Source organism: Lynx rufus, unplaced genomic scaffold (assembly GCF_022079265.1).
Source record: "Lynx rufus isolate CCGP_SWC_20201006 ecotype Redwood Valley unplaced genomic scaffold, mLynRuf1.p SCAF_2, whole genome shotgun sequence".
Lineage (NCBI taxonomy): Eukaryota > Metazoa > Chordata > Mammalia > Carnivora > Felidae > Lynx > Lynx rufus.
In genome coordinates, this window is record NW_025814834.1 from 185,506,677 (window position 1) to 185,533,698 (window position 27,022).

A 27,022-nucleotide genomic window follows, 5' to 3' on the forward strand; every position below is an offset into this window, starting at 1 on the left:
TTGGCGATTTTTTTTTTTTTTCTAATTGTGGAGATGAGAAATATTTCTAAAAATGTTTATGTCCTTGATATAACCTCTAGCATAGTCTGGGTCCCGGGGGTGCTATGGGAAATATGAAGTAAATACAGTAATATAGAAATAAAGATACCCTTTCTTTCTATAGGAAGTATTTTTTTGAAAGATCAAAGCATGTTTACGCTCATTTAATTTGCAAATAAGGAGCCACCTCTGGTAGAATAGCAGTTAAGATAACAACCAGATTTTCTTCTCTTACCAGCTACAAGGTGCTGTAGTACTCATTAGTGAGGATGAAGCATTCAGAAAGTACTTATAGATACTCTCCAGGAATAGTACTGTGAAAATCTGCCTGGGCTTAGGGGTTCACTTCTCTGGGCATGCAGATTTTCTTATACATGTTTTCTACTTACCGAAGATCTGCTCCACTGTCCTGATCTGTTGCATCTGACAAGGCTTATAGATAGAGCTAAGCAATTTTATTTTTTAAATTGTGGATGTTAATTGCCTTTTATTTTGTCATCCAGACTCTCAGTTCAATCTTTAACATTGAGATGGTGAAAGACAAAACTGCAGAAGAAATAAGACAGGTAATGAATGAAAATGGATTGGCATACTTTATGAAAATGTGTGCTCTGTAAACCAAATCTGGAAGTAGAAAGCAGCATACATTTCTTGATACCTTTTTCTAGCCAAAATGAAAGGTGGTCATAGAAAGGAAAAGTGATGAATTACATGAAAAAGAATGGCATAAGAAAGCTTGTCCTTATTGGTTTTACTCCTATATGTCTAACCAACTCACATTTCGCCTTTGTTTCATTCCTGTTGCCCACATCTTATTTAAAATCATCCATACTGGGGTGCCTGAGTGGCTTAGTCGGTTAAGCATCCAACTCTTGATTTCTGCTCAGGTCATGATCTCATGATCTCACCAGGCTCTGCACTGGTGTGGAGCCTGCTTAAGATTCTCTCTCTTCCTCTCTCTGCCCCTCCCCTGCTCATGTGCACTCCCTTCTCTTGCTCTCAAAAAATAAAATAATCAGTACCGTTTCCTGGCTTGCTGTACTACCTGTCTGAATAGGTTTCCCTTCTCTTGTTTCTCGCTGCTTTTCCACCTCTCATAACCTTACCAGTTTCATTATGGAGAAGCATAGTATATTGGTTAAGAACACAGACTCTAGGCCAAGCTGCCAGTTTTAAGTCCTGGCTCTGCCACTCTACATGAATGACTTTGATAAGTTAGTTGATCTCTCTGGGTCTTAGTTTCCCTATCTGTAAAGTAAAGATAATAATAGTACTTATCTCTTAGAGGTATTTGAGGAATTAAATGAGTTAATATTTATAAAGCATATAGAACAGTGCCTGGCACAGAGTGAGTGCTACATTTGTATTTTTAAGTAAATGAATAAAAATAAGTATTTTGTTAGTAACCCGCTTGCAAATGTTCGGTGACTTCCCATATTCATTTGCTTAGCATTCAGAGTCCTCTGTTATAGGCTCTCCTTCAGGAAACTTTCTGGACACTTCAAAGCACTTACCATCTATCCTGCCTGTTTGGTCATTCCACATGCCTTGATTTGCATTGCTATTTACATTTTCATGTCTGTGATTCTTTTCTCTCTAATTAGACTATAATCGATCTATTGGTATTCTTTGTAATTCCATTAATTATTTTAGGTATATTGAGAAAATCAAAATCATAATAAAAGCAGTAGACTGTGAGTCAGGTCCTGTACTTAATGCTTCATATGCACTGTTTCATTAAATTCTCATAACTGCCTTGTAAAGTAGGTGCTATTACTTCCAATTTACAACTGAGGAAACTGTAAGATTAAGTAACTTAGTCAGTGGTAGAGCTGGGACTCAGACCCCTGTCTGTTTGACTCTGCTTCATATTCCCTTTCCGGAAGTTGTGCCAGTTGCCACGAGTTTTCTTCGGGTGCTGTATCATTTGTTTCAGCAGAAGCATTTATTGAATACCTATTAAATGTCAGACTGTATGTCAGACCCATAAATTAAATGAGAGAATCCCTTACTCTCAAGGAGTTTTAACCTAGTAGAAGGACAGACACAAAAACAGAAAAGAACAGCACAGGTTCTAACTTCTGTTAATAGAGGCTTATGCAAAGTCTGTAGGAGACCTCAAACTGTCTTTGGGAAGAAGTGCCAATAGAAAGTGGACACCAAGCATGTCCTTTAGGAGAGAGAAAAGCCAGGCCCAAGCAGCTTGATCATGTGATGAATATCATTCAGACTTACAATTTTAGACATAAGTTTGTGTTTGTTAAAAGAATTTTGAGTAACCAAGATCAACTGTGTTAGTAAACATCTGTCCATTCTATAAATTTCAGTGTTGGTTCATGACCTATCTACTAATATAGATTAAATAAAAATAGCTGGATGTGCTGTCCTTAAAATGAAAAGACAGTGTCTGGCATGCAAAAAAAAAAAAAAAAAAAAAGGCAAAGCAACTTTAGGCTGCATTGACAGAGTGATTTGCCCAGGTCCTAGGAGGTAATAGTCCTCTATACTCTGTGTTGGTTAGATCATACTTTGATTAGTGTCTTCAGTTAGGGCTCACCCATCTTTTTTTTTTTTTTATTAACTTCTTTTTTATTTTTTTAAATTTACATCCAAATTAGTTAGCACATACTGCAACAATGATTTCAGAAGTAGATTCCATAGTGCCCCTTACCTATTTAGCCCATACCCCCTCCTACAACCCCTCCAGTAACCCTCAGTTTGTTCTCCATATTTATGAGTCTTCTCTGTTTTTCCCCCTCCCTGTTTTTATATTATTTTTGTTTCCCTTCCCTTATGTTCATCTTATGTTCCCTTATGTTCATCCCTTATGTTTTGTCTCTTAAAGTCCTCATATGAGTGAAGTCATATGATTTTTGTCTTTCTCTGACTAATTTCACTTAGCATGATACCCTCCAGTTCCCTCCATGTAGTTGCAAATGGCAATATTTCATTCTTTTTGACTGTAGGTCTCACCCATCTTAATGAAAATGTTGACAAAGCAGAGAATCTCTAAAGGAAGGTGGCCTGTTCTTCAAAAGCTCACTCAGGTGTCACCTTGGCTGCGATGCCTTCCCTAACTTCTGTGCCTTTGCTGATGCTGTCATTCTCTGCTTAGAATATGTCTCTTCTATGGTGTTTGTCTTCCCAGCCCCCTTGTTCACCCAGCTAACCCCTGTTCATTCTTCAGGATGCAGCAAAAGTATCCCTTCCTCTGGCACTCATTCCCTAACTTGGGTTAAGTGCCTCTTTGTTGCCCTCAGAGCACCTTGTCTCTGGTTTGCATTATAATTCTGTTGTGCTAAGCACAAACCTACTTTATTTCAGCTAGTCTTCACAACAATCCTGTTAGGTTGGTTTTATTGCTATTTTACTGATGATTATATTGATGTTATATAGTGATTTCTAATAATTTGCCCAAAGTAGCATGGCCAGCAAATGATTGGAGCTGGGATTTGCATCCAGGTCTGCCTGACTCCAGACACTGAGTTCTGAATGACTGATGTCCTGGCTGTCTGACAAGGCCCACAGTTGGCTGGGGAATATGAGTTTAGGGAAGGGAAAAAGAAGATAAAAGAGCATGTCTGTTACATACAGGCACATCACATCTTGAGAGAAATGATTAACAAGACCATGGAATCCATTTGTCCATTCCTGGCAGGAATTTGTTACAGAGTTACAGTTTAATCATCTAGAAGAGTAGATGGTATTAAATCTTTTTTGTAATCATGTACTAGTAATAAAAGCATCACGTTGGGTTTTCTTCCCTGTTGTCAAATAGCATATTACTCTGAGCAATGAAAGCTGTCACCATTTCTTGGCGCAGGTTGAAAAGATTACCCACATGTCACAGACACCCTCTCTTTTTTGTACAGATTTGGCAGCAGTATTTTGCAGCAAAAGATACAGTCTACGCAGTTATTCCTGTAAGTAGTTTGGAGGGGAAAATGAAAGTGTTATAACATGAAGGTCAGGTCTCTACCCTTAGCAGGCAGTTGCCTTTACTTTCCAATGTTTATTGCCTCTTGAGAACTTACATTTATAGCTCTGAGGGTTTTTATTATGCCCTAAACACCAAAGATTGGAAGCTCCATATGGTATATTTATGGCTCTTGTTTTCCCTCTTTCTGGTTTAGAAATGTCTCTTAGACTCAAGTCTCTGGCAAGGGAGCATGGTATAAGTTCATGTTGCTGAGCAATTTCCAAATGTATTTTACTTCTTTTTGGTGTTTCCCAGCCATGCTGTTGGAATTTCAGGCAGGGCCTCTAGCATAGCTTTTCTTCCCCTTTTGTCTATAAGTGACCTATTACTGAGCTGACTTAGAGCCTCCTCCTAGGCTTTTTCTGGCATTTCCCCTTAGCAAGTGGTGTTTTCTTTATTTTTTCCCTGCTTGAAATTGCTGTCTTGGAGATAGTCACTGGCCACTGCTTGACCATTGAGGTTTGTGTCTGGGAAGGGGTGCTGCTGCCTTTTCTGGTTCGGTGCCCTTACAATGACTTCTGCCATAAGGAAGTATTTGATGTACTGGATTATCAGCTAGTTCTTCCACTATTCTTCTTTCCTAAAGAGGAAGCCATTTAAGTTAAGTTATATCAAGCACACAAATAGATACTGAATTTACATGTATGAGTTTAAGATTAAGGAGGTAAACTTAGAGATGGAAAAATAAAGCCAGGCCTTTTGGTTGCTCTGAGAGTATTGCTATCATTTTTTCCCCACCTCTTACATGTATATACCCTTGCCCTTCATGAGCTCAAAAACCAAAAGGATCTATATTTTTTGTGATATTTTAGATCTCTAATACCGACTCATTGTTTGAACAGGCATTCTTGGCTCTCCCTCAGACAGCCTCAGTGGCACTTGGCAGAGTCCCTTGCAGAGTTTGGAACATTTGAAATATCCACTCTTGACGTGTAGTTCTGACAACGAGCAGCAAAACGTAACATCACATTTTTCTCTCTGTCATAAGAGGGATTTGTAAATAATAGAACTTAAGAGATATTTTTAGTAATATTGAATAGAGTTCAATATTGGTGAATTTAAATGTGGTTGAGGCCTTATGTCTTCTTGTTTTTGAATTTTATTCTTTTCTGACCTGTAGGAAGAGAAGTTTGACTTGATCTGGACCCGAGCTCAGTCCTGTCCAACAGTAAGTTTGTAGTGGTCGTATGAGGATTGCTTATCAATTCTACCAAATAAGGATATTTTCTAGCCAATCTCTTCATACTCCATACTATCTCACATGTTATAGTGTTCTATTTATTTAAGAAAGATGCTCACATGCTGACTCTACTGGTAAGTGAGATTTTCAGCCTTAAGAAATCATGGGACTTATTTGTCCCAATAAGTGTCTCTGGCTTTTTAGCCCTGTGACACAGTGTAGCCCTTTCTGATTTGGATCTCTTTCAGTATAAGCGAATGTGGGAGGCAACACCTGAGACCTTAATAATTTCGCCTTCCTTTAATGTTCTATTTTATTGGCAGTTTCTTTTTGATTTTGGCCATGCTATCCTGATTGTATGTGCCTAAGGAATTATGAGATTGTTGCTGGAGTAATGAGCTGCCAGAAGACCTTAGGAAAGGGGAATTGGTGAGGTGGACCAGCTGATTTGGTGTCTGTAATAATTTCTAAGATTCTCAAATAGATTTTCCAAACATTACTGAGAGAAAATAAAAACATGTAAGTAAATGGAGAGATGTATACTATGGTCATAAATTGAATGACTCACTATCGGTGTCCTTTCCCCCCAAATTGATCTCTAGAGTAAATATCTCAGTCAAAATCGCAGTAGGCTTTTTTTTCTTTAAAGAAATTGACAGAGTGATTTTAAAAAATTATCTGGATGTCCACAGGACCTAGAATAACAAAATGATTTTGAAAAAAAGAACAGTTAGAGGACTTACATTTCATGATTTCAAGAATTAATATAAAGCTACAATAATGAAGATAATGTGTTATTGGCATAAAGATAGACATATAGATCAACAGAACCGAAGAGAGAATCCAGAAATAGACCAACATGTGTGGTCAGTTATTTTTTAGCAAAGGTGCCAAGGTAATTAAATGGAGAAAGGATAATCTCTTCAACAAATGGTACAAAACAGTTTGGCTTTCCATATGCAAAAAAATGAATCTCTACTCTTGCCTCATACTGTATCCAAAAATTAACTCAAAATAGATAATAGATGTAAATGTAACTTCTTAAAAAAGCAATCTTAGGTTGAATGTTAGTGATCTTGAGTTTGGCAGAGATTTCTTAAGTATATCACAAAAGGCCCAAACTATAAAAGAAAAAAACAAATCAGTAAATCAGATTTCATCAAAATTAAAATTTTCTACCTGTATTCTCATGTTTATAGCAGCATTAGTCCCAATAGCTCAAATATGGAAGCAATCCAAGTGTCCACTGATGGATGAATAAACAAAATGTGGTACATACACCCAATAGAAAATTATTTAGCCTTAAAAAGGAAGGAAATTCTGACACATGCTACAACGTGAATGAACCTTGAAGACATTATACTCAGTGAAATAAACCAGTTACAAAAGGACAAATACTGTATGATTCCACTTATAGATCTAAAATAGGTGTAGGTACCTAGAATAGTCAAATTCGTGGACAGAAAGTAGAATGATGGTTGCCAGGGGATGGGGGAAAAGGGGATGAGGAGTTCCCGTTTAATGGGTATGGGGTTTTAGTCTGGAAAAATTTTAAAAAGTGGAGATGGATGGTGGTGATGGTTGTACAACAGTGTGAATGTACTTGATGCCACTAAATTTTAAACTTAAGAATAGTTAAAATGTGGGGCTTCTGGGTGGCTTAGTCAGTTGAGCATCCGACTTCAGCTTAGGTCATGATCTCACAGTTCAGGAGTTCAAGCCCACATCGGGCTCTGTGCTGATAGCTCAGAACCTAGAGCCTGCTTCAGATTCTCTGTCTCCCTCTCTCTGCTCCTCCCCCACTCACACTCTCTCTGTCAAAAATAAGTAATAAAATAAGCATTAAAAAAATTAAGAATAATTAAAATGATAACTTTTATGTTACATATACTTTACCACAATAAATAAAAAATAAAACTCTCTACTTTTCAAAAGACATTGTTATGAAATTTGAAAAGACAAGCCACAGACTGGGAGAAAATATTTGCAAGACATGTATCGACAAGTGACTTGTACCTAGGAATATATTAAAAACTCATACAACTTAAGAAGACAGGCAACCCAATTAAAAAATGGGCAAAAGATTCAAACAATTCACCAGTGAAGTGGAATGGCAGATAAGCACCTGAAAAGATGCTCAATATTATTATTCATAATGGGAACTGCAAATTAAAACCACAGTGAGATACCACTAAAATGACCAGAATTAAAAAGACTGACTATACCAAGTGTTGGTGAGGATGTGGAATAACTGGAACTCTCATATACTGCTGATATAATTGTGTAAAATGGTAAAAGCACTTTAGAAAACAGACTGACAGATTCTTTAAAAGTTAAACATATACCTGACATACCACCCCGTTATTCTACTCCCTAGATATTTTCCCAAGAATTGAAAGCATATGTTCATATAACACAAATGTTCATAGCAGCTTTATTTGTAATAACCAAATATTAAAAGATACCCAAATCTATCACAGGTACATAAAGAAATTGGCGGTGGGGGTGCTATGTGTATATATACATATACAGTGGGATAATATTCAGCAATAAGAACAAATGAACTATTGGGCAGCTCAGTTGGTTAAGTATCTGACCTCAGCTCAAGTCATTTTCTCACAGTTCATGCATTTGAGCCCTGCATCGAGCTGTGTGCTGACAGCTTAGAACCTAGGGCCTATTTCAGATTCTGTGTCTCCCTCTCTCTCTCTGCCCCTCCCCCACTCGCTCATGCTCTCTCTCTCTCTCTCTCTCTCTCTTTCAAAAAATAAATAAACATTAAAAAAAGGAGGAATGAACTATTGATACATGCAAAAACATGGATAGATCACAGAACAATTACACAGAATGAAAGAAATCATACAAAAGAAGTATAGATTATTTGGTTCCATTTTTACAAAATTCTAGAAAATGTACCCTGACCAGGAGTGACAGAAATCAAATCAGTTGCCTGTTAGCTAGGCACTGAGTTTATGTCATCTAATAAAAATAAAATAGAGCCTGAGTGGTTGGTCATAAGGGGACAGTTCGTGACTAACATGCATTGGACTGTTTTTACTTTGTTTTGTTTTGGCACCATTCTCTTTACCACTCATCCCCAATTCTAAACATCTTAAACCTAAAACTAATCATTTCTTTGTGTTTAGAACCATGCTCCAGTATCAGCCTCAAATGATAGAATAGAAAGCAATTGTAATAATTGGAACAAAAGTTAATTCAGCATTAGAAAGTTTACAAATTGAAAAACTCATATTATCAGTAGAAGAACAGATAAATTGTGATAAACTTCTATAGTAGAATTTCATACAACAGTGAAAATTAATGAGTTAGAGTTTTATTTATCAACATAGACAAATCTCAGAAGTATAGTGTGAAGTGAAAAAAGCAAGTTGCCAAGTGTACGTATAGTTTGGTAAGATTTAAATTTTTAAACATGCAACAGGTTTTTAAACATGTAATACATATTTCTTGTTTATGGATATGTGCATGCACTTTAAAGTATAAAAACCTCAAAGAGAATGACAGACACCAAATGCAGGATAAATGTTACTCTGGAATGGGATTAGAATGGGTGACAGAGAAAGAAACCTTCAATTGGATCTCTAATGCTTTCATTCTTAGGTGGATTGGGAAGTACATGACTATTTGTTAGATTATCATTTATGAATTTCATAATTTAAAAAGTGTTTAAAGACCAAACAGTGAAGAAATGGAGCAAATGATATAAGTGGTTGGACGTAGAACAAATGATTTTATTTATTCATCTATATCCTTGTGTATTTATTTCCCATAGTTTCTATGTGCACTACCAAGAAGGGAAGGTTATGAGTTCTTTGTAGGACAATGGACAGGTACTGAACTCCACTTCACTGCACTTATAAATATTCAGGTAGGTGGCCTATACTCATCCCCTAGAAGAAGGAGTCTTCCTTTGTGGGACTATGAGCCCTTGCTGAGGTTTGAGGACACAGTATCTACTAACTCCCAGCAGTATTTGCTTTGGTATTGATGAATTGTCATACTTTGTGTATCGGGCTAGCTGTCTAGACCCTAGTCAATACCTAGAAATTGGAAAAGACCCCAAAACGTATTTTCTGACTGCATCTGGTCTCTTGTGTCTCTTCCCCAGACCTCTATACCATTTGCTGCATGTGCCTCACTTAACAAACATGGGTGAACTATGATGGTTATCTTTTTAACCCTAAGGTAGATTCCACGTCTTGGCTTGTGTTTTATTAACCAAGTCAGCACTTTCCAAGATGCTAGATGCATAGTTTCCATTCCATAGGTGTCGTTTTGTTTGCTTCCTTCTATCCTTTCTCTTTCTTTGTTTTATTCCCAAATATTAAATTAAGAAATTCAATCTAAAGCATTTGAAACTTTTAAAAAAGAAGTCAGTAGTTTAAATCAGATCATAACTAGGATTTATATTATATATTTGGAGGCCAAATCTGGCCCCCAAATCCACAAGCTTGTGTTATAATGGCTTTGAACACGGGGGAAAAAGAAGTACAAGATAGAATAAGAGTTTCTTCATTTCTGTATCCCATGTGATTATATGCTAAAATTGTATCATGTTTGTTAAAAAAAAAAAAGGCAGGGTGTGGGGGGGAGAGAAAAAGCAGAATGAGGGGGCAGGCTTTACTTTTTTTTGTGGATGAATTAAAAATAACATTTATTGGGCACATACTATAATAGCCAACCCTTGATGTACTTACTATATGCCAGGTGTTTTATATACATCATGTTTTTTAATCCTCACAAATGTCCCATGAGATAGTTACTGTCATTATTTCTCTAGAGAGAAGAACATGAGCCCATGCTAGGAAGTTAGGAAGCTAATATAGATGAATGTGGTAATAGGTGCCAGGGCTAGATCTGATTGACTCAAAACTCTGTGAACTGAACCATTATGCCACTGTGTTAGGGATGATGTTCGGACTTGGAGACCTGTGAGACAAGGTCCCTGCCCTCCTGAAGCTCTTAGACAAGTATAAGAAAAAAATCCAGGAACATAATTATGATCAAAATGAGCAATATATTTGAAGTATATTGGGGGGGGGAACTGAGAGGCTGAACCCTAGCAATAGTTAGGTATTGATAGTTAGAAAGACTCTTGCTGAAATTTAGAGATGAAACCCAGAGATCTTTTTTAAATGTACAGTTGTTTCCTCCTGTACTATATGAAGGCTTTAACTTTGAACCCAGCCTCTCTGTTCCTAGTCTGGACTGAGGTCTGATAACCACTACCCTCTCCACTCTTCATGAAATTATGATGTTCCCATTCTTCTTTTTCCCCCTATCTCCCACTCAGATTATATTTTAAAACTGCACATTACAAATCTGGCCCATGTGCAAACTCTCCAGCTGTTTGCTGCAGCTTAAAAGAGCTCAGTCTTCAGAGCCAGCCAAGGGGAGTAGATTTCAACTGTGAAATGCACTAGTCCATAAAAGTGGCAATTACACAGGCATATTGCTTTCTTTAGAACTTGATTTGGTAGCTGCTTGTGCCGTTTTGTTTTTAAATATATGGCCATGATGAAGGATTCACTGCCTACTGTAAACATTTTCTGGGAAAAAAGCCAAACCCTTTTCAATTGAAGACACAAATAACACTGTGCAAACTGTCAGTTTCACGGTGCCTTGGCAAGCCTGACCATCCCCCCCACCTACTGGTCCTCTGACTCACTGGCCACCCAAGGGGCTGTTAAGAGCCCAAATTTCCTCCAGACTCTCTATTGCTCTGAAATTGCAGTTTTGTGTGGTGGTACCTTATTGAGCCTTGATAAGTGTTTGTCCTTACAGACCCGAGGGGATGCTGCAGCCAGCCAGTTGGTTTTATATCACTACCCTGAACTTAAGGAGGAAAAGGGCATAGTGCTGATGACAGCAGAAATGGATACCACGTTTCTGGTAAGAATTAACTTTCATCTCTTTGGATTTACTTGGTGGCGCTGAAGGTACTATCCTTCTGCCAAAGATCATGAGAGGTAAAATTCCAGAGACCTACATGTACTTGTTTCTTACTTAAAGTTGGTCATAATTTTGTCTCGCAAGAGCTCCTCCAAGTTGAAGTTAGTGCAATCACTAACTCAATCACTTATTCACAATTTTGAAGTCCATAAGCTCTGAAAACAAGGTTTCCTCATAATTCATTTGGTCACAAAACCTTACCTGACTAGAACTTACTTGGTAGCTAAATCTTCATTTAAACTGATGTAAGGCCACTTATAGTCCTTATTAATCCCACTTGATGTAAAATAGTCATACATTTTACTAAGGAAATATTAATGTGTTTGATTATGGGGTGTTGCCTAATGCACCTATCGCCTTTATAGAATACAATAATTCTGACTCCAAAACACATCTGGCCCGAAGGGTTTCAAGTAAGAGAGTGTGGACAAGCAAATGGCTTCTTAAGTATAAGGAAGAGTTCAAAGTCTAGAATAGTTCTCAATCTCTTATCTTCCTGCATACTGTTCATGTGTACTACCTTCATCATACATAGTGATTTCTCTTCCTCCTTTTCCTGTAGAGCATCAACCATATGTCCATAGGTAATGATGTCCATTGTGTTTGTTCTTTCTGTATATCCAGGGCCAGGAGCAGTTTTATGGTTCTTGTACAGCTGGTTTGTCTAGTCCTTGCTCATTTCTGTCTCTCTTATTTGGCAGGATTTAAGTTCAGGATGTCCTCAAGACAGTGGACACTTTAGTGCCTCTTCCCCCCAAGATTCATTACAGCACCCATTTATTTTTCCTCTCTCTCTTTACCAGCCACTTACAGAGAAGGAAAAAGTGAGGACACTCAGCTGGTATCTCATAGTAGCAGTAAGCCCCAAGTCTGGAACCAGAACTGGAACTCTTCTTCCCTATTATCCCTAAAACTGTTCAGTCCTATTTCTCCCATTCTTCTTTCCACCATCACACTCAACTGGCAGTCACCCAAAATCCTATCCAAGAGAATGGAGTTGCCATTAACTTAGATAGATAAGATTTCAGGAAGAACAGATTTGAGAGGTAGATCTGGAGCTCAATTTTGGATATATTAAATCTGAGATAACTTTTAGATATCCAAGCAGTAGGCAGTAGAACTCCAGTGAGCCTGGAGTTCAGGGGGGGGGGGGGGGGGTCCAGGCTGGAGATATAAATATGGGAGTTGTCAGCAGGCAGATTATTATTTAAAACCATGAGACTGGGGGCACCTGGATGGCTCAGGCAATTGCACATCCACCTCTTGATTTCGGCTCAGGTCATGATCTCATGGTCTGTGGGTTTGTGAGATTGAGCTGTGTGTGGAATTGTCTCCTCTCTCACAGTAAATAAATAAACATTAAAAACAAAAACAAAGGGGCGCCTGGGTGGCTCAGTCGGTTAAGCGTCCGACTTCAGCTCAGGTCACGATCTCACGGTCCGTGAGTTCGAGCCCCGTGTCGGGCTCTGGGCTGACGGCTCAGAGCCTGGAGCCTGCTTCTGATTCTGTGTCTCCCTCTCTCTCTGCCCCTCGCCTGTTCATGCTCTGTCTCTCTCTGTCTCAAAAATAAATAAACGTTAAAAAAAAAAAAAATTTAAAAAAAATAAATAAATAAAAACAAAAACAAAGCCATGAGACTGAATGAAATCACCAAGGAAGTAAATGAAGATAAAAAGAAAAGAGGTCTAAGAACTGAGCCTGGAGACATGAGGAAGCTTCAGCAAAGATTTAAAAGGAATAGTCAGTGAGATAGGAAAACTAAGATGGTAAAATGCCCTGAAAGCTAAGATGTAATGTCTCAAGGAATAGGGAATGCTCAACTGGCCAAGTCTCACTTGCTGGTAGTACAAATGAGATGAAGACTGAGAATTTACTAGATGTCACAACATGGAAGTCATTAGCGAGCTTTTTAAGGACAGTTTCAGAGGAGTGGTAGGACAAAAGCAACATTGGAGTACATTTAAGAGAGAATGGGAAGAAAACTTACAAAGAGTAAGCATAAACAAGTCTTTTCAAGGATGGTTCTGTGAAGGGAAGGAGAGAATGAGACACCAGCTGGAGTGGGAGATGTGGGGACAACAATGTTTTTGTTTTAAATATGAGAGAAATAACATTATATTTATATGCAGGTGGAAAGATTCAGTAGAGAGGGAAATACTGATAATTCAGGAGAAAGAGGAGAGAATTGTTGAAGTATTTTTGAGTGGGCAAGTCTGGAAATGAGGGATTGATCTTTGCCAGAAATATCATAATAGGAGAGAAGCCAGAATATATACAGACACAAATACAGTTAAGTGGATAAAGGTGTGGGTGGTATCTTGAAGAAGTTCTCTCTAGATTGCTTAGAAAGAAAGGTCATCAGCTGAGAGGGAAGATGGAAGAATAGGTGTTGGACAATTGAGTGGAAAAGAGAAAGTGAAATGGTTTTCCAGGACAGAGTTGGCAACCACGGCCTGTGGGCCAAATCCAATGCATTATCTGCTTTTAGAAGGGCCGTGAGTTAAAAATGTTTTCTATATCTTTACATGGTTGGAGGGGGAAGGAGCAGAACTAAAGAAGAGTAATATTTCATGGCCTATGAAAAGTGTTTGAAATTCAAATTTCAGTGCCTATAAATAAAGTTTTATTGGAACACAGCCATACTTATTATTTACATATTATCTATGGCTGCTTTAGGTCCACATCAGAGTTAAGTAGTTGCAACAGAGACTATAGGGCCAGGAGAACCTCAGATACTAGCCATGTGTCCTTTTACAGAAAGTGTTTATCAACATGTGGTCTAGGAGAATGGAAGAGAGACTGGCTGTGTGGGTACAGGCACAGAGAGAGGGCTGAGATTTGGATTTATCTGGGGTTATAGTTCAGCCAAGTGGTCTAATGAAGTATAAGAGACCGGGAAGTTAAAGGTGAGTGCAAAAGAATGATTATAATTACTGACTGTGGAATGCAAGCTGGCTAAAGAGGGAAGTGAAAACATAAGGAAGGTTTAGAGACCATAAGAATTGTGAGTTCTGGTGGAGTTAAAAGATTTTTGAAGGTGGGAGTGAGCTTAAAAGATAGGAAAATATAGACCAACTGTGGATGTTTCAAATTGAGATTTGGAGGGGATATAGTTACTGCTAACGACAAGGTTTAAGATTTGACCACAGGAAGGAGGGAGTAACACAGAGACTTTCTTTTCTGGACTTTAGCAAAGCCCAGCATCTAACCATATTGAAAGTGTGGACTCTAGAGGTCACAGGAGGCCCTTCTGCTCTGGCATTTTTACCACCTCACTCTGGTGGTCTCAAACTGCAGCACAGGCCTCATCAAGATTAAAATTTGCTTCCTGGCCTTATAATATTGGACAGCATGCCAAACAATATACATTTGCCTCATAGAAATCAATGTGACTGTGAGTTTCTTACTCGCAGTACAGAACTAGACATGTTAGAGTTTATTGCAGAGCCTGTGACACCGAGATGGGAAATATAGAGATGTAATATGAATATATGATCCCTTGCTGCTCTTTCATGAATTTGCACTTTGGCATAGTACTTCCAAAAACAGTAAGGCAAATGAAGAGAAACATACAGAATTGAGAACTGATAACTTTAATGCCGAAATTTAGTAGAATATTTGAAAACCTTATTTGGTTCCACCTCTGTGTCAATAGTTGATTTCATTGGAATGCAGTCAGTGCTTAGGGTAGAGTACTGGGATGCTTATGCAGGGGGTGTTTGTTACCTGGCCCAGGAGGAGGAAGGAGATCCTAGATCCCTGGGCTGAATCTCAAAGATGAGCAGGAATTTAGCCAGATAAAAAGGGAGGTGAGGGAGAATGTTCCAGACAAAGGGAATAGCAAAAGTACATGATGCTCGGAGGCATAAAATGACTGGAGGTATTACAGTTTGGTATCATATATATATATATATATATATATATATATATGATATTTTTTTATACATGTATATATGATTTTTGATATAACTAATATATTAAAAGGAACATTTGGTGGGTTGTGTGTAGAGGTTTGGCTTTATCCTGAGAACATGAAAGTGTCATTAAAGGTTTTTGAACAGGGAATGACCCATAAAGAGTTGGACTTCAAGGCCATTTACCTTAATTATTTGCTTCCTAAATATATTTTAGTTCTAGCCTAGTCAGTATGATCATTTAGAAGACAGTTGCAATAGTGTTAGCAAGAGATAGGGAAGACCTGAAGTAAAGTAGTAAGGGTGATGGAGAGAGAGGGACCCTAAAAGTAGATAGTAAAATGGACAGGATTTGGTAAGTTGATAGTATCTATGAAGATTGAAAGAAAGGGAGGAATCAGTCTATTTAATATACCTCCTTATTGAGCAACATAGGAATGAATATATTTATCTTCTTGGGTCCTAGAAAGGAAGACTATTGCTTCATATTGAGACCTAAGGCAGGGGGAGGGGGTTTTCCATAACCCTCTGTGAGAGACAAATACACATGTCTCCCATACTAGTGGTTACAACCCTTTATCCAAACAAAATCTTATTATGTAAAACCTCTGATATAACAGCCGACACAGGTAAAGGGACCTGAGCCACCTCCACAGAGCCCCTAGCACTCTGCAGTGTGGACAGCACTGTTCTAAAATGAATACAGCTAAAACTACCCTTACCTCCACTATTCTGAGCCTTGAATTAAAGTTGATAATTGGAGGTCCCTATAGTTCATAGGACCAGAAAGTAGTGGTATCTGCCTCCAATTATGGCAGTGCACTTGCTTTAGAAATGGTTTACTCTTGAGGCATGTTTGAGTAGAGGAAAGGTAAAATTGATGAAGTAGTTATCAGTCTTGACCAGTCTTAATTATCTTGCCCCACCAGAAACAGTATCAGGATGAAGTAGAGGGAGTACCAGTCTAGGAGTCCAGAGGACTGGTCCTGGCTCTGCCATTTGCTAGTCATATGACTGTGGACCCATCCCTGAACCTCATCTTCTTTTACTTCCTGGCCTATTAAATGAAGACTGGGTGATCTCTGAGGCTCCTTCCAGCTCTAAAATTCTATTAATTTGAAATACCCAGAGTTTTGGAAGAAGGCTTTTGATTGAAAATCCAGTCTCAGAGATTAGTCCCTGCCTGTGAGAAATGACCTGAAAGCCCCATGGGAGGGAATGGAGGTAAAGCAGCCTATGGTATTCATAAATCCATTTTCATCATTCTGTAGCTAGACATAGCACACTTTTGGCAGTGAGTTTTAGTGGGAATTTCCCACTATCTTTTGCAGTTGGGTTTTGGCCATATGAACACAGTGATGATGAGTAAGTGCCTCTGACCAGCTAGAACTAGAGGATTGCATAGGAAGCAAAAGTAATAGTTGTTTGAGGTAGTTCTTTTGTAAGGTTTTGAGAGTGTAGCTTGTGTCCTGACCCTATCTCTGTTACATGGAGTGAGTGTACCATTTCCCCACAGCTGAGCTTTAGAGAAGGTGGACCCTTCTCTTCCGTGGAGCTTTGCTGGTAGATTTGCATAGCAAATTATTCCAAAATTTAGTGGCTTAAAACAAAAAAATTTATTACCTCACAGTTTCTGTGGGTCAGGAATTCAGGAGTAGTACAATTGGATGGCTCTGGGCATAGAGTCTCTCATGAAGTTGCCAGGATGTTCGCTCAGGCTGTAGTCATCTGAAAAGAAGGTTGATTGGGCTCAACGACCCACTTCCAACCCGTGGCATGGCTGTTGGCAAGAAGCCTCATTTCCTTGCCACATCGGCTTCTTCATAGGGCTACTTAAATGTCCTAATGACTTTGGCAACTGACTTTCCCCAGAGCAATTCAAGAGGGATAGCAAGACACAAGCTGCAGTGTCTTCTGTGACTTAGTAGAAGTCATTCGTCATTTCACCGTGGTCCATTTGGAAGAAGCAAGTCAGTACGTACAGCCTACACTCAAGGAAAGGGAAACTAGGCTCCCTCAAAGAAAAAAGTGTCTTAGAATTTGTGGACAAACTGTAGAACCACACAGCTGACTTTGGCACTAGTTTTCTGACTGAGGTGGTTCCAGGAACAGTGTTTATTCAAGAGTATGTCTGGTTAGTCAAGAACTTAGTACTGACTCACAAACTGGTTCTTGGAGGTGGGTAACTATTGCTCTTTTTCCCTCCCTTGAGATATACCTAACAGTTACTGAGGAACTGAATGAAAAGGAAAATTTTTGACATATTTGTTACTTTATTCAGCAAACATTGACCAGATATGACCATGTGCAGGAATGTAGAGCAAGCACATACTTTGAGGAATTCATACTAGGGAAGACAAAAAAAAAGCAAAAGAGGGAAAAAAAGGACATACAATTTAATATGATACATACTATGGTAGAGGTCAGCATGGTGTAATTTGGGTGCACAGACGAGGGGCACCTAACAAAAACTTGGATGTCAAGGAGTCAGAGAAGCTTTCTGGAAGCAGTGACTCCTGGGTAAGGCCCCTCCACCTGTCACAGGACTCAGAGATAGAGCTTTATGGCCCTATGCAGGGAAGGACCTCATTACTCTTTCTACCTTACAGAATGTTGCTGAGGCACAGTGCATTGCCAACCAAGTTCAGCTCTTCTATGCCACTGACCGGAAGGAGACCTACGAGTTAGTGGAGACCTTTAACTTCAGACCAAATGAATTCAAATATATGTCTGTCATCGCTGAATTGGAGCAAAGTGGACTTGGAGCAGAGCTGAAATGTGCCCAGAACCAGGATAAGACTTAGAGCTGTAAGGATTGGCTTACAGCGTCTGCTCAGCCCTGGATAGTTTCCTAAAGCCCACCTGCCCCCTTGAACTTTTGGAGCTTAACAGATATAAGGAGCAGTCTCTAATGAGTTGACCTGTGTGCTTATTGCAAGTAGTAGTCATGGAGGTGAGCCCTTTTGCTTGATATTCAGGAATGAAGGTAGCAGACATTCTGAGAATTATCTGCCAGCGAATTTAAGCTTTCCTTTTTAAGTGTTTGAGGTCATAACCAGAGAGAGCTAAGGTTCCACAGGATGGTTCATTTGACTTTACACAGTGTAATAGTGCTATGCACCGTACAGCCCCCAAATGATTAGTTCCTCATATGTATAAACTTGTGACAGGGTAATAAGCTTGACGACCTGCTGTAGTTAGACGTGGGCTTTGCATACTCTTCCTGTGTGCCCCTTGGCTGACCAAAGGCATAGCCCAAATATCCTGTTTAGAATCTAGAACAACCAGATATTGCTATCAGGATTAAGGCTTAATGTAGATGTCCCCAGAGTTGCCTTTAGTGTAGCTGGTTTGGAGGGTCTTGTAGATTTCAGGTGTAGTTAAATACACCAGTATGGTGCCTGCGTACTGTTAAACCATAGTTTGTGGTACCTCCTCCTCTAGAAGCTGTGTATTTGGAGGGGGGGAGTCAGTACAGTGTCAACAAATCAACACTTCTGTAAGGAAAGGATTGATCCAGATTTGCATGTTTTGCTTTGTTTGTTTAAACAACTCTAAACCATGCCAGTATTAAATGAAAAAGTAGGTGGAAGCAAATGTTCCCAGATTGGGTGTGGGGAAAATGTAGCAATAAAATAAAGTCTGGTTTACAGTCTTTTTACACTAAACAGTGAAATCTAACCTGTGTGCTGTCCTTGGTGTCAGTGTGAATCAGTGGACTGATCAAAACCTATCTTTGGACTCAGCAGTTGCTTGAAACGCCAAATACAAGAAAGGAGCTCTCCAGCGCTGAAAACTCACATTTGGTTTGTAGTGTCATTGTTGTGGCTCCCAGCTCAGTGATAGAAGAGGGTGGTGGTTACACACCAGCCTTCTGAATCTGAGGTACCAGAGCCCCCCCCAGTATTGTCATCGACCCCCTTTATTATGCCTTTCCTTTTCCTGATCTGATGTGCTCCAACTTTGCCGCTCCTGCCTGCGGTTTGCCTGTGTGACACTGAATTGGTAAGTGAGAATGTAACCAGGAGTTTTAGACTGTGTGTGTATACGTTCTTTATTATGGAAGATTGTTTTTAGGTTGGGCCTGTCTCTAAGCTCTTGAGATGGGATTGGTCTTTCCATTGTTTTCTGAGCTGTGTCTGTTTTGTTGTACTTCTGAGTCTGTGTGTAGAAAGAGATCGTGTGTATTTAAGCTGAAAAAGCTGCTAGCCTTTCACAGTTTCTCTAAAGGTTGAGCTCTTTCCTAATGCAAATTCTGGATCTGCCTCTGTTCTGACAGTTCATTTTTTGAGAAACTTGAGTCTGGATGTTTCGAGTCCCAGGAACTTTTGACATCAGGTTGGAGTTGCTTTCATGGGTATCCAGCGATGTGTGCTTTTCCCTCTGGATGGACCCACTTCTTGGCCATAGTACATTTTTATAACACCTCCACCAGAGTGTGAGAAGAAATAAGATGATGGGAGAAGAAATAAGAATTAATTGGCTGCTCGTTCCTCCCAGCTTTGCTCTATATCCCCACTTGCCAGCAAAGAATGTATACATGGACAGTTATATTGGACATGGTCGGAATGCCATCTCGCTGCTCTTTATAACTTACCCGGCAAGATCTGGCAAAGAACCAAGAGAAAATTGTGACAGTCAGTAAATTTGTACCCTGGTGTGACATGGTGTTACGGGAAGTGGACGAGTTTTAGAGTTAAGTGAATCTGGGCTCAGATGTCGTGTTGGGATTCATTAGCTCTGTAATGTTGAACGAATTATCTAAAGCCTTTGATTCTATTTCTCCATCTGTAAAATGTGGACCATAATAATATCTACCTCGTAGGATTACTGTGAGAATTTAAGCAGACTTACACGTAGACTACAGTAGAGCTTCATAAATGTCAATACCACTCTTTTCTACTCCCCCTCCTGTCATTAAAGACCAAATCAGTGTTTCAGATGCGGAGATCATTCTTCATTCTGGTGTAAAGAGCAAACCTTATCTCACAAGTTCTCAAACTTTAAGTTGCAGTAGAATTACCTAGAGCACTTTAAAATGCAGATTCTCAGGTCCCCCACCCTGCTGAATCATAATCTTTTCAGAAGGTGCTGGGAATCTGCGTTTAAGATGTGCTCCAGATGATTGGGTTGTAGGTAATTCACCAGTCACACTTTGAGAACCATTGCCTTATCTGTTCTTCACAAAAAAACCCCCTCCCATTAGCCAGATCTTTCTTTCCTACGGACATTAACCTTAGGATTGGTTCCTTTGCTCTTGCCTCCCATAGTGGTCTCCCTTTCTGTACTTTAAAGTATAATTATTTATGTATGTATCTTTTTTTCCCCACTAGACTGTGAGCTCCTTGAGGGCCAGAGTTTATCTACATTCCCAGTGCCAAGGACATGGCCTGGAACATAGATGATACTGAGTTGTTTGTTGAATAAATAAATAACATGGATTTTAGCCAAAACATGATCTTGTATGTGTACCTATATTTAAATACTCTGAATTTAAGTGAATCTCTCCACATCCACAGATTGGAACTTACTGAGTAGTAATATCTGCAAACCAAGAGGCCAGCTTCTACACAGTGTCTGTATCCCACCAGTCCGCTGGCATTACCACAGTGGGCTGTCTGCCCAGGACAATTCAGCAGGCACTCACAGAGCGCTTACTCCAGCCGCCATGTAGGAAGATGAGTAGGATGGTCCCTGCCCTCAAGCTCCGTTCTGGCCGCAGCCTGAGTCTCTTTTCCCTCTGCCATTGTGCTTCACATCTGGCACCTGGTCTTAGTTCTTCTGCTTCTTTCTTCAACCAGTTTGGAAGCAGGAACCACATGTTCTGTTTTTTGTAGTCTCTACAACCCTGACCTTATTCAGTCTTGGAGGAGAGGTATAAATGCCCACCCCCAGCCATTTGATTTAGCATTGATTCAGCATCCGTTAATATTTTTTGAGCACCTATTGTATGCCAAGCACAGTTCTAGGAAAACTGGGGAATACAACAGACAAGATAAATAAGGCCCCTGTTTTCATGGAGCTTATCTCCTTGTGGAGAAGACAAATGAATAAACCAGTAATATTATTTCAAATACTGGTAGTGCTATGAAAATTAAAAAAAAAAATAGTGTGCTAGAATGTGGAGTGGAGGCAGTAACTTAGTGGTCAGGAGAGCCCACTCAGCAGAGGTGGTAGTTGATACATGAGTTGAGGATAAGTCCCAGGTAGAGAGAACAGCAAGTGCTGAGGACTTGAAGCAGGGTCAAGCTAAGCATGAGTGTTTCTGGGTGCAGTATATAGGTTCATTCCCTTGAGGAGCTCACAGTTCAGCAAGTGAGACACTGACATGAACAACTATAAGGCCAGTGCCATCTCAGAAGAGGGGCAAGGAAGGCTAAAGAACACTGCTGGGTACTGTGGGGATGCACATCTTGCCAGATCATGGCACCCACCATGAAGCACTTAGGCTTGTAATAGAGAATAAGAGGTAGATGATATCAAGGTCTCAAAGAATATGTGCTCCATACAGAGAGGCCCGATGAGTTCAGAGCTGACCTCACAATATATACACGTTAGCAGTAACCACTAGCATAGATGACTGGAGGCTCACCACGTGCCAGGCGCTGTGTAAGCGCTTTGCATGGATTATCTCAATCCTCACAACCCTGTGAGGACAGCAGGAACCTGCTAGTTGGTGAGATGTTCTGCTGCCCTCTACACCAACCCTGTCCTCCCCTACTTCCAGCTCAGATAAGATGGCAGCCTCCCAGTTACCCCTAACCCCAGCTCCAGCAGCCAGCTCAGGCCCTGGGAAGTCATGGGTGGCTCTTGAATCAGCCCTTGCTCTGAGACACAGGTATGCCAATCTTCCTGCTGTCAACTAAAGAACAAAATGCATGCGTTAAACATTTCTGATTTCTCCAAACTTTATTTCAAAAGGCTTCGTGTTCTAAGGAGAACTTGCTTTGTGCTGCATGGAACACTCTGGTCTTGGCAATTCTAATGTGGCACGATGGTGGCAGCATTTTCGTCCCTGTTCTGCTGAAGGAGAGGCTCAGGGCACAGAAAGGGAAGAGGTGGCTTAAAGGTCATTGTCTGCATGAGGAGCCAAGCCAGGAATAGAAAGTGACTGTCCAGGCCCCAGACTTAATGGTGTCGTTGGTAACGCCCACTGAGCAGGCTCATATCCCTCACATTCACAGGGTACCTCTGAACTCTCTGGACCTCAGGAACTAGAAGGGCTGCAAGAAAAATTGGTTTGAAGCATTATGAATCCTCCCGGGCTCCCTAGAGCTTTCAGAACCAAGGCCCTTTGGATCAGCTCACAGGACACAGGAGCTTCAGGATCTGGTCAACTTCTCCAGGCTCATCTTGTGCTAGACCCCCACCCACTGCCTTAGCTCCAGACATTCTGGATGACCAGCAGTTCCTTGAATACACTGTGCTCTTCTTACCACTGTTCTGGTCTTTTTAGATACTTTTGCCTGCCTCAACTGCCCATTTCCCCTTCATCAAGTTAATTCGTCTGTCTTTCAAAACTCCACTTAAGCATCCAGAGCCTTCCCTGACATCTGCCCCACTCCCTGCTGCCCATCACGTGCTCCTCTGTGACTCCCCGGCATTTTGTGCTCCACATTTACAAGGCTGTCTCTCCCATAGACTGGATGCTTTTCGGAGACAGGGATCACGTCTTATTGGACATTATCTTCCCATGAAGCCTAGCACAGAGAGAGAAAATACCCAGCGAATGTTGAATAAATTCCTCTTGGATGACTGCTCAGCTCAGACCACCTGTGTCTATAAACATCCCTTGCACAATGAGATCTAGCCCCGGCAAACACACTGTGATTATGTCCCAGCCCCAGGCAGTGGGCATTTTGCTTGCTCTTATTATGGAGGCTGCACATAGAAAACAAAACCATGGGGCCATCAGAGGAGGCAACCAGCTTCAGGGTATGTAAGCAGGAAGAACTGAGAGACAATGTCCAAACTTTTGGAGCAAGACAATTATTTTAAGGTACCAGCACAGCATGTTCAAGCTCCTGTCTTGGCTTACCAAATTTTATTTATTTATTTTTAATGTTTTTATTTATTTATTTATTTATTTATTTATTTATTTTAATTTTTTTTTTCAACGTTTATTTATTTTTGGGACAGAGAGAGACAGAGCATGAACGGGGGAGGGGCAGAGAGAGAGGCAGACACAGAATCGGAAACAGGCTCCAGGCTCCGAGCCATCAGCCCAGAGCCTGACACGGGGCTCGAACTCCCGGACCGCGAGATCGTGACCTGGCTGAAGTCGGACGCTTAACGACTGCGCCACCCAGGCGCCCCATGTTTTTATTTATTTTTGAGACAGAGAGAAACAGAGCATGAGCAGGGGAGGGGCAGGGAGAGGGGGAGACACAGAATCTAAAGCAGGCTCCAGGCTCTGAGTTGTCAGCACAGAGCCCGACGCGGGGCTTGAACTCACAGAGTGTGAGATCATGACCTGAGCTGAAGTCGGATGCTTAACCGACTGAGCCACCCAGGTGCCCCAAGGCTTACCAAATTTTAACATTAAAAACAATCTTAGGGGCGCCTGGGTGGCTTGGTCGGTTGAATGTCTGACTTCGGCTCAGGTCATGATCTCGCGGTCCGTGAGTTCGAGCCCCGCGTCGGGCTCTGTGCTGACAGCTCAGAGCCTGGAGCCCGTTTCAGATTCTGTGTCTCCCTCTCTCTCTGCCCCTCCCCTGTTCATGCTCTGTCTCTCTCTGTCTCAAAAATAAATAAACGTTAAAAAAAATTAAAATAAATAAAAAATAAAAAATAAAATAAAAATCTTAGCCGGGGTACCTTGGTGGCTCAGTCAGTTAAGCTCCCAACATTTGGTTTCCACTCAGGTCATGATCTTAGGTTTGTGGGATTGAGTCCCACGTCAGGCTCTATGCTGACAGCACAGAGCCTGCTTGGGATTCCCTCTCCCCTCTCTCTCTGCCCCTCCCCTGCTCACTCTCTCTCTCTCAAAATAAACATAAAAATAAATAAATAAAAGGATCTTAGGGGTGCCAGGATGGCTCATTCAGTTGAGCATGTGACTTTTGATATTGGCTCAGGTCATGATTTCAAGGTTTGTGGGATCAAGCCCCACATCAGGCTCTGGACTGAGAGCATGGAGTCTGCTTGGGATTCTGCCTCTCCCTCTCTCAAAATAAAAAAAGAAAAGAAATTAATTAAAAGGATCTTAGAGGGGCACCTTGGTGACTCAGTTGGTTAAGCATCTGCCTCATGCTCTCAGCTCAGGTCTTGATCTCAGGGTTGTGAGTTCAAGCCCTGCATTGGCCTTCAGGCTGGGCATGGAGCCTAAGATAGATAGATAATTGGTAGACAGATGAGAGAGAGTGAGAGAGAGAGAGAGGATCTTAGAGACTGTCCAGTTGCTAGTTTTCAACTGTGCTTCAGGAAATGCCAACAGTTCCTTAGAGGTGGGAATCCTGGGAGCCTGGTCCTTACCCCAAACTCAACCTGAGAAGCAGTGTTGTATTTACTGGACTTCGCCTAAGCTGTCATTTGAAGAAACAGTTCCCAAGAAAGGCTGAAAAACCGTGGTCTAGTTTAACCTCCCGCCATGACGGCAACTCTCTACAGCATCTCCTAGCCACTGGGCAACTGTTCGAAAACTTCCAGGGTCTGGGAGCTGTCCACCCTGCTAGCTGACGTGAGCCCTGCTGAAACAGCTCTGAGTGATGGTAAGTTCTTCCCCAACCAGCACTGAGACCTAGCCACCCCTCACTCCTGTCATCTTGCTGGGCTTCTTTCTGCCCACCATAGCGGAGCCTCCCAGCAAACTCTGTTCACTTTTCTACCTCACAGCCTCTCCTGCTGGGGTATGACAACAGCTCTCAAGTTGCCTGGCAGCCTCTGCTGCAGATTAAGCTGCCTTCTGTCTTTCCTGAGATGACTGAAAACCCTAGCCCCTGCTTATGGAAAGACTGCCTCACCACTGGGGCCTGGAGCTGAGCCTAAGGTCACCTACTGGGATGACCAGAGTGGATTTAGGGTGACAGTCCTTCAGGAGTTGTCATGGCCCACCTGGCAGTCATCTCCTCACACTGCCACTCACTGAGGTCACCTTAGTAACCCCTCCACCTTGCCCTTTTCTCACTCACGTCCCCACTCCCACCCTCGACTATCTCCCCACAATCAGCTGTCAAACATGGCTCTTCCTACCTGGAACTCTTGACTTCGAGGCTTCTACACGTATCCTGATTTCATGTCACCTGGCTGGTTTCCATCACAGTGTTCCCATCACATCTTGACTTGAACCTTGACTCTTGCCCAGAAGCTGTCTCCCTCTCAACAGATGTGATACTCACTTTTCCTCAGTCTTCTACATCTGCCATGGCAGTTATCAGAGATAAGTGGTACCCCCTCAAGCATTTCATTTAACCACTGCCCCCCCAAAAAAAACCCTTGCCTTGGTTTGAAACATCACTGCTGCATCATTTGGAGTCTTGGGATCCACTGTGATCCCCAGATTACTTTTGCTAGTGTTGTTATTATGCCTACATTTATGATTTGGCATGAATCCCCGCCTTACATTCTTATTTCTTCAGCCCACATTTATTCTCCCAATTTGGCCTTCCTCTGTTCTGGTAGAAGTAGCTGACAGATCTAATATTTTTCAGGGAAAGGAAGGGAGCAGAGAGGTGTTTTGCTGAACCTCTCTTGGTACATGGCTCCCAGGAGACTCTGAGATGTTTGCTTCCATTACTTAAGTTTCTTCCATTTGATCTCTTTCAACAATACCATGAAGACAATGTTACTCCCATTTTACAAATGAGGATACTGGGGAGACAGCATCATAGATGTTAAGAATTAGGTGTAAATTAGAATCCCAGGTCTGCCTTTGGACAAGTTACCCAACTTCTCTGAGTCTTTGTATTCTCATCTGTAAATTAAAAAAAAAAAATGAAGTCTTATCTCAAAAGAAAAGGATTAAATGATATAGCATATGTAGAGTGTTTAGCTCTATGCTTCACACATAATAAAAGTGCAGCAAAATCATAGCTGCTAGATTAAATACTTCGTTTTTTCAAGGCAGACATCTCCACATGGAGGAGGTGGGATCTTCCACTTTTAGAACACAGATCTACTGGGGCGCCTGGGTGGCGCAGTCGGTTGAGCGTCCGACTTCAGCCAGGTCACGATCTCGTGCTCCGTGAGTTCGAGCCCCACGTCAGGCTCTGGGCTGATGGCTCAGAGCCTGGAGCCTGCTTCCGATTCTGTGTCTCCCTCTCTCTCTGCCCCTCCCCCCTTCATGCTCTGTCTCTCTCTGTCCCAAAAATAAATAAACGTTGAAAAAAAAAATTTTTAAAAAGAACACAGATCTACTTCTAGAATATGGACCTACTTCTAAACACAAGTTTCTATTGTGCTATTTTTCCTGCACTATGTTTTCATTTCAAGAAATTCTTTTCTATGAATATAGACTTGAGCAATAGTTATCAGGTCAGAGAGCATGGCAGTAGGAATTTGGGGCTCTCAAGGCTGGATTCACAAACTGGCTGATAGGAGCCAGGAGGGGAAGGCTGGGTTAAGCCCAGACCAGAGTATACAGGTTGGAATGAGCACTATTTACCTGTCCTGATGATCAGTGCCCATACCTAGGACAGCGGAGAGAGTGGTAGGGGCAGGCAAATAAATCCAGCACCTAGGAGCTGACATCTGGGTCAGGAGTCAGTTGACACTTGGAGTTTCAGGCCAAGGTGTGGGGCCTGCCTGATTATTTGTAGATGGCTTATCGGAGACCAAATTCTTCCAGATTATAGAACTCTGCTTACTTAGCTCATTAGATTGAACAGTTTGACAGCTTTAAGAGGCCTAAAGCGTATAATTTTCCCACCTGGTTGGGCATCAAAAACACCTAAAGAACTTGTCAAAGATGTTGATTCTTGGGCCCCACCACTAAAATAT

The 27,022-nt window shown here is 41.0% G+C and overlaps 1 protein-coding gene across 3 annotated transcripts in view; it reads left to right on the forward strand.

Moving 5' to 3' along the window:
• The window catches only part of ATPAF1 (ATP synthase mitochondrial F1 complex assembly factor 1), a 30,363-nt gene extending 7,478 nt beyond the window's left edge, over nt 1–22,885 (forward strand). Inside the window, exons 4-9 of one of the 3 annotated variants that reach the window (XM_047084419.1) lie at nt 543–605; nt 3,912–3,962; nt 5,139–5,186; nt 8,992–9,087; nt 11,004–11,111; nt 22,270–22,885. In XM_047084419.1, coding sequence (XP_046940375.1) covers nt 543–605; nt 3,912–3,962; nt 5,139–5,186; nt 8,992–9,087; nt 11,004–11,111; nt 22,270–22,329 — 426 coding nt within the window. In that variant the 3' untranslated portion in view covers nt 22,330–22,885. Of the gene's footprint in view, nt 1–542; nt 606–3,911; nt 3,963–5,138; nt 5,187–8,991; nt 9,088–11,003; nt 11,112–17,694; nt 20,539–22,269 lie in introns of those variants that run through there. The other 2 variants (XM_047084417.1, XM_047084418.1) reach the window with 2 other exon arrangements.
• The last annotated feature ends 4,137 nt before the right edge of the window (nt 22,886–27,022 follow it).